This window comes from Balaenoptera acutorostrata, chromosome 2 (assembly GCF_949987535.1).
Source record: "Balaenoptera acutorostrata chromosome 2, mBalAcu1.1, whole genome shotgun sequence".
Lineage (NCBI taxonomy): Eukaryota > Metazoa > Chordata > Mammalia > Artiodactyla > Balaenopteridae > Balaenoptera > Balaenoptera acutorostrata.
Window position 1 is genome coordinate 94356343 of NC_080065.1, and position 13255 is coordinate 94369597.

A 13255-nucleotide genomic window follows, 5' to 3' on the forward strand; every position below is an offset into this window, starting at 1 on the left:
CCTGCAACAATGAGGATAAAAGTCACTTACTAAGAATGGAATAAAAGGAAGCTAGAAGAAGCCTGGATCTTGAGGATTCCCTTAAGCATCTGCATCAGTAATGCCCTGCTTGTTATGTGCAATAAATAAAGCCCTATTTGGTATGCAATTGCAGTCAGGTTACTGTTACATTCAGATGAACTAAAACCTAGCTGATACATTTAAACATATTTACAAGCATGAAATTTAGAGTTGAAAAATCAGAGATGGAATCTTAGCTCTGCCACTAACTAGATATATGGCAAAGGGCAATGTTCATACCTTAGCTGAATCTTAATCTACTCATCTATAAAGTAAATATAGCAAAACCTACTTTTCAGAGACTATGAGATTTAAATGAAATACTCTATATAAAATGACTGGGTTCAAAAGGCTGAACTGAACTGAATTACAAAAATACTATTATTTCAAGGTCAATGGATATGAGTTCAGTAACTTTTTTTTTATTTATTTTTTTTATCTATGATGACTGAAGGGAAAGGTCTAGATGCTTTCCAAGATGAACAAAGGTGAGTCCTTCCCCAGAGTATTCATTGCAGAGGTTTCATGATAAGGTAAAGGAGAGGACAGTCTCAGAGTTCACAAAACTTCTTTACCATGAATATACCTCATAGTCATAAGGTTTTGTTTCTTCTGTTCCCCTTTAAGTCTGGAAAACTGTACCTAACCTAGGGCACTTTCACTAAAATACAGACTGAAGAATTTCCAAAATACATCTTTACAGTGTAAAGAAGCTAACACTGTATTTAAATTACTAACCTAATTCAATTTGAAAACTTCTTTTTACATGCATTGATTTTCAGTTTTGATTTTTAACAAACTTCAATTTATAAGTATTGGTGCTTTTATTCTATTTTTGTCAAAGGCATTTTCCCGTATAGAAAATTTGCAGTCAGCAGCATTGATTGAAACAGTGTTTCTGGTGAAGCATTTCCAAGACGAAAAGACAACCCTCAGAATGGGAGAAAATATTGCAAATGAAGCAACTGACAAAGGATTAACCTCCAAAATATACAAGGAGCTCATACAGCTCAACATCAGAAAAACCAAACAACCCAATCCAAAAATGGGCAGAAGACCTAAATAGACATTTCTCCAAAGAAGACATAGAGGTTGCCGACAAACACATGAAAGGATGCTCAACATCACTAATCATTAGAGAAATGCAAATCAAAACTACAATGAGGCATCACCTCACACCGGTCAGAATGGCCATCATCAAAATATCTACAAACAATAAATGCTGGAGAGGGTGTGGAAAAAAGGGAACAATGTTGTGTTAGCTTTTAAAATCAATGTGAATCACTGCACACAGCTAAACAGTACCAGACCTGGACTGGACTTCAGCTATCCTGATTGTGGTCCAGCCTTCCTTCTCTACTTATATAAATGAACTAACATATAATAACCAGGGGCTTCATAAAAAGATATCTGTCTGCACACCACCTTATAAAAAGGTTAGAAACATCAGCATTCAGAACAGTTTTCCTAGGTTCTCCTTACTCCTCTATATCTGTTTCCTCTATGACCAAATTATTATTTTAAAAGATAGAATAAAAATGTCTCCAAGTTGCAACTCTTACATAGGGTTACTTGAAACTTTCGATAGATATTTCGGAAAACACTGACAATGTCAAAAATCCACACAATCCCGAAGACTGAGAATGAAACAGATGTCACTATCTTACAGGGAATTTCCTGTAAGATATAAACCATAGAATTGATAGAGCTGGATTAAGAACAGCAAGAAGGAGTAGCCACATGCCACTTCAAGAAACACAGCAGCCTTGTTTCCCAAAAGAAGGTTAAAAGAAAAAAAGTAAAGAAAAAATTATCTTTACTGTCTACCATGTTTCTCATAGAATTAAGTAAAGTAGAGCCAATCCTTAACTTTGAGGTACTGAATTTTTAAGGAGCCAGAGTATTATCTCTGCGCTTTTTATCCTCATCTCTCCATACTTATTCAGAGATAGCAACTTCCAGATGACAAAAGGATAGAAAACAGTGCTTGTGGGGATATGTGTGTAGGAAAAGGGGCCACGGGGTGGGGAGGAGGAGTGCTGTAATGGGAATGCTGGAGTGCATTTTCTCCGCACAAGTTAAATAGAAAAGAATAGGGAGAATGCAGGAAGTTCCCTATGATACTGCATGTGGAGTGTTGTAGCTTTTAACCTCTGTAATGTATGCTATGAACACAAACCTCTTATTTTAAAAATGACAAGTTTATATAAATTTTCCCTAGTTCTGAGGTAAGTAAAATAGAAAATGGAGGAGGGGGCCCTACATGAGACCAATGAAAAATATATTATAGCAAGGGCTAAAGAGAATATCAATCTGAATACTAAGAGAAGATCATACCTCTGAAAGTAATTTCTTCCAGGAGCCAGAAGACATTTTTACAAGACTCTTAAGCATCTTTAATAAAGCCCAGGAAGAACAAACAACAAACAAAAGCCTTGATACTGAGATGAAAGGTGGTATAATAAGAAAACAAGAGGGTGCAGGAAATTAAAATGACAGAAATCTAATTCAAATTCATAACGAAGGAAGTTGACTGCAAAAAAATGACACTTGGAAGGGAACAAACTTGAACAATTCTTCAATAATTTAGAGGAAGACAACCACTGGCAAAGTGAGATCCATTACTATCTAATTCCTTCTGAAACAACCAAACATAAAATAAAGAAAAATAAACCCATAGTACCACAAAAAAAAAAGAAAGACATTTTAAGGGTTTTAAAACTATGAAGAAAATGTAATCTAAATGAAGGCAAACCTTTCCAATGCCAAGAAGCCCAAAGTTTGATTTAAAATGTAATGCAGGCATATATGGATTTTCCACCACCATGTAAGAAAAACCCTAAGCACAGAGAGGCAGGAGTTGGGAACACGTGAACCATGAGCAATCAATGGAAATCCTGCATGAAATGTGGCCCAGTATCCACAGCATTTGTGCACAGCCTCACACACTGGGGGCTTCTCTCTAAGTAAAGCAGAGGATTTGCCCCAGCAGCTTCCTAAGACGGTCAGTGAGACACAGGAGGAAGCATCTGTCTCCTAGCTACCAAATCGCAAAGGTGTTCCTAAAAAATTCTGGATTGAAAATAAAACAGATAAAAAGGGGGCAGACTGGCTTTGAACATCTCATAATAACTAAAAGGTAGGAAACAGCATAGCAACATTTAGAGACTTAAAGAGGGGAATTAAAAATCTGTGAGCATAGAAGCCTATTTCCAGACAAAATGTACTTAAACTTTTTAGGGGGAAAAATGGTGACATATGTTATATTCAGCCAAGGGTCATATGTAATCAAGGGCTTGCCTAATGAAATAGGTCACCTAGGTCCATGCTTAGAAATTTACTCAAGCCAGCCAAGAAAGGAATAGTATTTAACAGCTTAAGAATGGAAAATCCAAAAAAAAAAAAAAAAAAGAATGGAAAATCCTAGTGTAAAATGGATGACAGTGAGTGGGAAAAATAGACACATTTTAATAAGTCAAAATTATTTTATAAATATGATCTCAAAATTAAATAAATATATAAACCATTCTTTAAGGAGAAGAATGAACATTTTAAGTAATGATTTAACTATAATGTTATCAGAAACTCAAGATTACATTAACAGGCTAGGGAGGGGAGAATTAGTACAAATAAATTAGTCTCAATCTTCACCGCACATGGAGAAGAAAGCAGACAGAATTTCTTTCCTGATTTTGACCATTTAGGAAAACTAGTTTAAAGAATATGTTTCTCTTGCCATTGCCTGATTTCTGATATTCAGAAGAGACGGGCTACATGAAAATCTAGTCTTTAACCTGTCTGCTAAAAGGGTTCTTCCTCCTACACACAGAACATTCCTGGCGCACCAGGGAAGGTAGTGGGGGAGAATGAAGGGATGGAGTGTCGACAGGCCATGATGGCTGTTTCATCTTAGAAGGCCTAGGTGCTCACTGATTGCCTTCTTCCATCCAGCCGCTCAGGCACTTGGTCTGCCTGTGTGGCTAGTTGGTGGTAATTAATCCCAGTAGCAGGATCCTTCTTTCAGTCTTTGTTTTTGCTCTTGTTTTTTTGTTTGTTTGTTTGTTTTTAATCATGGCAAGTTAAGAGACCCTGATTGGAGTTGCAACCCCTGTGTCATGTAAAAACAGGTCTTATTAAATAATTTTAAGATGGAGAATGGTATAATCACATTTATGTTGCAACCCTGGCAGCAGAGTATGACAGATTATTGAAGAGAAAACATAAGGCCAAGAGACCAGTTAATAAGCTACAAAAGTCATGAGACAATAAGGTCCCAACCCAAGGTGGGGACAGTGGGAGTGGAGAGCAGGGGAACTGCTCTGAACGGTAGTCAAGGTGTCCAAGTTGGTTAACTTAAGGAGAGGACATGTGTCAGGTACTGAGACAGAAATTCAGTAGGTAGGAGTTTACGAAAAAAATTCATTCAGATCTGAACTAGCAGGAAATGAAGTATTAGGGGAAATTCAGAGTTTAAAAGGTGTTTTCATATTACTTACCTTATTTAAATCTCCCAAAAGCTCTTTGAGATGGTTATTACCTCTATTTAACTGCTGAGCAGACCCTGTTCATAGGGGTTATGCGACTCAATCAAAATTAGACAGGTAGGGACTTCCCTGGTGGCGCAGTGGTTAAGAATCCACCTGCCAATGCAGGGGACGAGGGTTCAAGCCCTGGTCCGGGAAGATCCCACATGCCACGGAGCAACTAAGCCCGTGCACCACAACTACTGAGCCTGTGCTCTAGAGCCTGCGAGCTACAACTACTGAGCCCGCATGCCACAACTACTGAAGCCCGCGTGCCTAGAGCCCGTGCTCTGCAACAAAGAGAAGCCAACACAATGAGAAGCCCGCACACCGCATCGAAGAGTAGCCCCCACTCGCCGCAACTAGAGAAAGCCTGTGTGCAGCAACGAAAACCCAATGCAGCCAAAAATAAATAAATTAATTTAAAAAAAAAATTAGACAGGTAGCAAGAGATAAGACTAAAACTCAGGCCTTCTGATCTGAAGCTGAATGCTTTTTTCACTGCACCGTAAGGTAGCAAAGCATAAATTATATATTTACCCTTGATACCGACTAAATGTTTACATTTAGCTCAGAGGATTGAAGGGTCAATAAGAAATCTAGGAAATGAATCAGAAGACTGAGGACCCTCACTGACATCTCAGCTCATGAAGAGGAATTATTGATGAAAACTTTGGTCTGAAGGGTTTTGGTTAGACTATCACACGACATTATAATTACTGGGGTTCAGGGAGATAGATATTGCAGAGGCAGTGATGTGTCCAGAAGTAAAGGCCTTGCTGCCCATACAAAGCAGCGGATTCTTTGTTCAATTTATTTCGATGCAAACACAAACACTGTATGTCTGGAAAACACTTGCAATGTCGGTATAATGTTAAATTGCCAAGCTTTTTTGGAATACATTCACGGAGCGATTAAATCGGCTATTTTGCTTTGGGAGATATAATTTTATATGTTATACTGCTCTCCTGAAATGCTATGCTGCATTTCTCAGCAGTCGCATTGGCTAATAATTCAATTATTAACACAATTCATTATTTTCATGTTCAATTAGAAAGCTTTTTGCGGTGGCTTGACCTATCTCCCCAGAGCAAATGGGGCAGTTTGTAAAAGGCCAAACCACAGGGTGGAGCATTGAGAGTATGAAGCATCATATAAAATTTAACCATATTAAATGGAAATCTGCCTTAAACCAGCTGCTTATCTGCGGCACAAGGCAGCTAAACTTCCAAGATAAAGGCTGGTGCGTGACACTGGGAGCGGCTCGTGTATTCTCATTTTCTCTACTTCTTCACCCTATTTTATAATTTATTGTAATTAGGACATTTCCTTTCCTCAGTTTATTCCCTGTCTCTCATCGAGCAGAGGTTGCTCTAATTCTGTGAGTCTTTCCTGGAGTCTTTTCATGGATCCTGGGCCTATTCTTTTCCAGCCTCTGCTGAAACCACTGGCTTCTGTTTCTTTCCTTTTGTGTTGTATGATCTCTATAAAGGGGGTTATAAGAAGTCAGGCAGGGACATACATGATGAATTATCTGCTGATGGATAGCATCGAAGAAGGGCAGATGAAAACCACTCACTAGTACTGGCCCAAGCACTTTTTGCCACTATTAATGAAATTTCTTTTGATCAATCAGTTGAATGGTCTCCCTCTGCATTTTAAATCTCTGATCATTTTTCTATTATGTGGTACTTTACTGATATGCATGGAAAATGAAACTGCTTACATTATTCCTATTAATAGTCACTTGGCATTGAATTTCAGGTCCTAAGCCAAAGATATCTTCCACCAACTATCACAATTTTAAGGCTATCTGGTCTAGCAAATCCTAACAAAGTCTTAATTTACTATCAGGGCCTGAAGCCTCAGTTTTTCTATTTAATTCTAAATATGTTCAGTCCATTTTTAAAATTTCTCACATGTACCTAATCTTAGGAGCACACAAGACCAATATTAAAGTTTTCCCATAAGTGTAAAAGTATTTCTGGTTTGACTTTGATAATTACATCACAGTTTGTTTGGTTTTGCCTGGAATAATGACTTCTTGAAAACTATATAGGCTGTCACATAAATAAAATACTTTTAAAAAGAAAAATTAATTTTTCAATATTTGGTATAATGTTATCATTATAACTAACAGAAAATTTGACTAATAGAGAAGTTAGTCAAATTGCTAACTTAAAAAGACAAATTTTTAATGTCAACAGGTTATTTCTGTTTAGTAGAGTCATCTTTTTAAAAAAAAGTCAAATTCTTTTCTTAAAAAACCAGTAAATAAAACTTTTAAAAAAAGAGAAAAAAACAGTAAATATAAGAAATACAATCAAAACTATTTGGCAGTGCTCTTTTAAACAATTATCTTTTCCAGTCTATTATGAACAGTCACTGTGTTTCACCATTTTTTTCCATTTACTCCTCTGTTCATCCAGCATTGTCTAAACACTGACTTTCCCTCCCATGCTTGATTTCCACAATGTCCTCCCAGAAAAAGAAGTCAGGATTCAGTGACAAGACGCCTTTAAGCAGTTACCTCCTTAATAATGAAGCCAGAATGAAAGCGGGATGATATACCAAAAAGAATGCTATGCTGGACCTTGAAATCTGGTTCCAGTCACCAGTAAGCCTAATAAACTTGGCCTCAGTTTCTTCATTTGTAAAGTAAGAATAATCTTGTATTACCTCTAAAACCCCTCAATCTATTAAATACTAAGTTTAAAAAAAAAAAACCTATCAAAGAGAAATAATTGAAAAATTAAATCAAGTTTGATGCAACACAGTAAAAATGAAAATTGGTTAAAGAAACAATTTCTTGACTTTCAGAATTAGATATTCTTAATCAGCCACTTTTACTATCTCAGCAGTTATCTAAACATGTTTATTTGGTAATTATTAGAATACCTTGAAAATAAATTGACGAAGTCATGCAATATTTACTTTTATATGTTGAAATATAATTCGCTATTTTTAAATCAAGTTAGAGTCTTCCAAGACTCTAAAATAGGCTATTTCAAGGGAATTAGACATGCTCTAAGCCATTCTCCAGAAATCTTTACTTGATCTAGAATCCCCAAAACATCCAGATGAAACTGGAAAACAACTTTTGTCCAGAAGAAATATACCAGATTCTTAGAATTTACATATACAAATTGGTTGTGCAGAGTGGGCTTGCCAGAGGCTTAAAAACTGGAACTAATTTTAAGAAAAACATGTGAATTTGTAACTTGCTATGGTACAACATATTATTGTTATTGTTAGTAGTGGAAAAGGAATTCAAATCTCTGATCATCCTCAAATATTGCAAAGGGATATCCTCTGATCCATTTCCTCAGAAATAACTCCTTTAAAATTCTTCTTTCCTCCATTAACCCATGCCCTCTTTTGTAGTAATTTAAGACTTCTTTTTCCCTTTTCAAATTAACATATGTATAGGAGGAAACTAACACTTATCAGTCATTTCTCTTCTACTTTACAAATAAGGCATAAAGAAACATAATCTTAGTATATTTCCTCCAAGGATAATAAGCTGTACTTCATTGTTGTTTAACAACTTGGAAAATAAAAGATGTTTTAAATGTGGGAGTGAAGTTATCAATAGCAAGTTTCCTTTAATAAAGACAAACAACGCAATACAAGCATGCTCATCTAGCCAAAAAAAAAAAAAAAAGATAAGAACAATTTATTGATGACATGAACTAATACAAAATATATAAATTGCCCTTGCCTTTGGAACTGAGATTATAAATTTTTTTCATAGTCAACTAAGGTGTGATTAACATTTAAGTACAAAGGTTATTTAACATTTAAACACAAAGGTTTCTCCATGAGTTACTTTGGATTTATAGGATCCCTCTTACCAGCGTTTCTCTTGAAGCTGTGCTTTATGAAAGATGAGATGTTCAAGCACCTTATTCAACTGGGGACTATTCTTCTGAACACAAGTCCAGGCAGCAACACAGTGCCAGAGCAGGTGGTTAATTTCATATCCTTCCTGAGTAAGTTGCAAATGTTCCTGTAAATAAAATATTAAAATATATCTGAGAAAGAGTTCTTTGAATTGAATAAACATGAAAATAAATTTTAAATGCATATTTTTTCTACGCCATGTTACACCAAGTGGAGCAATTTAAATACATTTTTGTAAGTAGATATAGTTAATGTGAACTTAATTCTTAATATATTCTCACATGGATCCCTTGTGTTCAATGACATTTTACTTAAATACCTTTTTGTAAGTATTACTTACAAAATGCATTACTTACATACATTTTTGTAAGTATATATAGTTAATATAGTTAAATATGTTTTTGTAAGTATATATTTACTTAAATACATTTACTTAAACACATTTTTGTAAGTATATTTACTTAAATACATTTTTGTAAGTATATATAGTTAATCTGAACTTAGTTCTTAATACATTACTTAAATACATTTACTTAAATTTACTTAAATACATTTTTGTAAGTATATATTGCTAATCTGAACTTAATTCTTAATATATTCTCACATGGATCTCTTGTGTTCAATGACATCAGTTCCACAATGTGACAAAAATCCTGTATCTGCTAAGGGACAACTATTAGACACAATTGTGTTTCCTAAAACCTATATGACTTAGTTCTCCCTGACACCTGGGGGAGGGAAGAGGGGAAAAGTCTGAACAATGATCAAACAGCAAGTTGGGTTTTAAAATGTGAATTTTCACTTTAAGGATCAAAATATTGCCTAGCTGGATGTGGTCAATGTCTGCAAAGTAACTATTTTAAAAGGCTACAAAATCAGAAAACAAATGGGCTATTTGTTTTTTTCTCAGAGTGCTTTCTTAAGTTTCATAGACTTAACTGATCTGCTAAAGTAACTGGTACAAAGAAACTTGATTTTATTTTTAGACACAGCACTCCCATTGAATTTTTGTCAACAGTAAAGATTCAAATACACATCCTGTGATATGTACTCAAATTACTAATTTAGCTGATATTTTATTCTTTTATGCTCAAAAGAAACACTTAAAGAGATTCCAAAGGATTTTACAATTCTCATTTACTATACAAAATAACATCAAGACTATACTTAAAGAAAGTTTTCATGTTGAGTACTCTTAAGAGAGAAAGCCAGAAGTTCATATATAAATTTTAAACTAAGCTTAAAATTTTAAACTTAGTTTTAAGTTTCTAGTCAACTGCTTATTTAAGTCTCACAGATGCGTATTGATTTACATTATGTCAGGAACACAGACGCTGGCAATAAAGGCAGGAGTAAGATAAAGTCTCTGCACAAGGCTACCGACTCAGGGGAAAAATCATCCACAAAAGCAAATGGAAACCAGTCGGTGTTTAGAATGTTAGAATATCCCAAAAAAAGCTTTATTCTAAAATAACGTAAGACATCAGACTGAGACGTGCAGACTTCAGTAAATGTACATATTTCATCTAAATAACTCAATTTTCTGCTTTGTGGTAGAGTCTCCCCCAAAAGTGGAACCCATATAAATGAAATTCTTTTCTCAAATTGCTCTAGCAGTCTGAGCCTGGATACCTGACATCCCTCATGTTGCAAATATTCTGAATACATATGTAGGTAGATATGTTTTGAAACTTGTGGATGGCTTGACTAATTAATTTAAAACAATCAATACTTTGTGTTTTTTTTAAATCATGTGTTGTGCATTGCATGGCTAGAGACTATTCAGTTAGGTCAAAAATTCTTGTTAACAAACTTATACACCATCACCAGAGAAAATTCCCAAAAGCCTTTGGTAAAGAAATGATCAGGATTTAGATAATGAAGAATATTTAAGTTTGATTTTTAATTTTATATGATACCATTTTTACTTATCACTGAAAAAGGAAAAAGAAGCCTCTGACTTCTGGAACTGATCTGACATCAATATTACTACAAGCTGGTCTGGCGCTCACAGCCAGGTCATTTTGTTCTCCTGCTGGATATAAACTCACAGAATATCAACCTCAGACAATATTGCTCTGATAAATACACAAAGCCACTTGATATTTTTGTTTCTAAGCACAGACAAAAGGTCACTGTGCCACCCACAAAACACCTAATCAGAATTGCCCCTACTTTCTGGCAGCATCAAATCTAAAGAGAATCCCTGCTTCTTTAGAGCCTCCCCAAATCACCCAACCGAAGTCCAAATCCTATAATAGATTTATGCTAGCACCCTCTAACTGAGACATCACATAGTCCTTTGGGTGTGTGTTCTCTCTCTGCAACAAATAATAAAACCAGTTTTCCCAACGGCACGTGTGCTCCTGAAGGGTCCTTGAACCCGCCACACCTGGGAATTTTCCAAATAAGTGAGGATTATCTCTTATCCTTAAGAATGATATCCTTATATATTTCAAGCATTTGCATGGAAATTCTGCTAAAGTTTCTTCCCTGCTTTTTACTTTTTGCAAAAGAAAAAATGTATTTGCCAAACTAGAATGAATTAATATAATAATGATGATGATATGATTTAATACAATCATCATGTACATCATCAATGTAGCAGACCAAGAGGAAGCAATGCTCTGAGAGCTATTAGGTGGTGTAGAGTTCTTTGCCTTTACACTAAATCAGTCCCACCCAAGGTGTGGTTGGCAGATAAATCCCCTCTGCAAACTGTTAACTAGAGTATAGAAATAAAGAATACAGATTTAGAAACTTTTATAAAATTTGACAGTTAATTTTCTTTTCAGTCTAGTAAAAAAATTAATGCCTATATATTGGTTTCTTTTTATTTTTAGTAATTTACTATTATTGTAGTTTTAAAAGTATCAGTCTGTGACGGTCTGGAAAATTCTTTAAAAAATTATAGAGGGATTTTTAACCTCTACACAGATAGTTTGAAAAGCACTGAGCACTGCATTAAATGACTCCCAGAGAACTAGAACTTATTTTTCCCCTTCCATCTTTTTGGTGTGTGGGGTGCTTTATGACCACTTCCTACAGTTCTTTCATCTCCCCCACTTGCTGCCCAGCTTTGGGCTATGCTGGTTTGCAAACTGGCCCCCATACATGGAGAACAAGGTTGGGGGAGACCTGAGAAAGAGGCAGGGCACTCCAGATTGGCAGGTGGCAGGTTCAACAAGCAAGGAAACTTACACAGGAGGCTTGTCTTGGGCAGCTGCAAGAGAGTAGATCTCCACACCTGCCCTTAAGGTTTATGTAGATGCTTTAACTAGGTTCAATCACCTATACCATCCAAATGGTCTCAACAACACATTACGGTCTCCAGGCTGCATCCTTGGAAACAGCTCCCACTGTGGAAACGGTGGGCAGAGCGTACATTCTAAAGACAGAAAGCCCACCTACCAGAGTGTTGCCAATCTGCTGTTGGCTGAGAACTCAGATAACCCTATCAGCTTGAATTCTGTGCAAATTTGAGAAGCTCTGAGTGTCTGCCCAGGCTCTCTTTGATAACAAAAATGAACTCTGAAGCATGGGCTCTATTGTGGCTGCTCGAAGACAGCTTTTTGAGTTTCATCCTTGTTTTCAGTTATTTGGGGGATAGCTGACATTGCCATGATAGGACCCCTCAATACAAATGCATTACCTGAATAACAGGGCATGAATCATAGGATAATGCTCCTAATTTTAAAGAACTTGTGTCTCAGTCTAACCCCATTCCTAGTAACCATTTATAATTACAGTACAGCATAAAATGTCCCAAATTTAGATAGTGCCTTTAGCTTACTGAGTACTGTACTTAAAGCACTAAAGGATGAGACTGATAATACATTTGAATGTAAATCCTGTATGTTTCCTAGTTTTCAGAAAACTATTTGTACAATACTTTAGGATGGATGCAACTATTTAGTAAATGGTCTACTGCATTTTAGTTGAATTTGAATCTACCTACTCCAAAGAACCATGTTATTATAATGTGACAAGCGTGCTTAACAAATTCAGCTTTGCTAGTGAGCAAAGAAAGGACAGAGTGGAAAACCCAATCCAGTGTTCAGGCTCTGCAATTCACAGAGCCAATTAAAGTGTACCATTTGTCAAAGTCAATGGAAACCCTGGGTCTGGATCAGCTGGAAAGAACATTAAAAAGAGAAATGGGTCCCAGCAGCAGGGAAAGGAGATTTCCTATTCTTATACAGAACCAACACCCATATTGTGTGTATCCTAATGCCTATATCCTAACAGAATTCCTTTTTTTAAAGCAATTTTATAATAGCACTTTGAAAACAAATTATGTTTCTACTTCAATGCTTATAATATATTAAAAATAAAGTATTTTACAGTGGCCAAAATATGCTGTCATGGACCCTTTAGCATTACTGAAGGATACGAGCTGTAGGAATAAACCCACAAATCCTCTACTGTAGCATATGAATAATAAAGGGAGAGAGGATGAATACAGACATATCTTTTACAGTCCCAGTTTTCTCTCTTCTTCACCCTTACTTCTCCCAGAATTTGAGACACATGGGTACTGAATGGGTAAATACTCAACTGAACTAGGGAGCCTGGCTTAGATTAAACTGTACTGGAGAAATTGGGCTGAAACTGGAGAACAACATTAAAATATGCCATCCAGCACTGAATCAGCTGAACCAGCAATTTTCAGCAGCACTGTAGCTACACTACCTTTTATATTCTTTATATTATGAGGTACTGGGAGTAGACAAAGGAGGGCAGTAAGTCTGATAGGCTAAATTCTGTTA

At 35.9% G+C, this 13255-nt stretch overlaps 1 protein-coding gene across 1 annotated transcript in view; it reads right to left on the bottom strand.

Moving 5' to 3' along the window:
• TMEM232 (transmembrane protein 232) overlaps positions 1 to 13255 on the bottom strand; it is a 255860-nt gene that overhangs the window by 195894 nt on the left and 46711 nt on the right. The window contains 1 exon segment of the mRNA XM_057538694.1: positions 8438 to 8592. Coding sequence (XP_057394677.1) covers positions 8438 to 8592 — 155 coding nt within the window.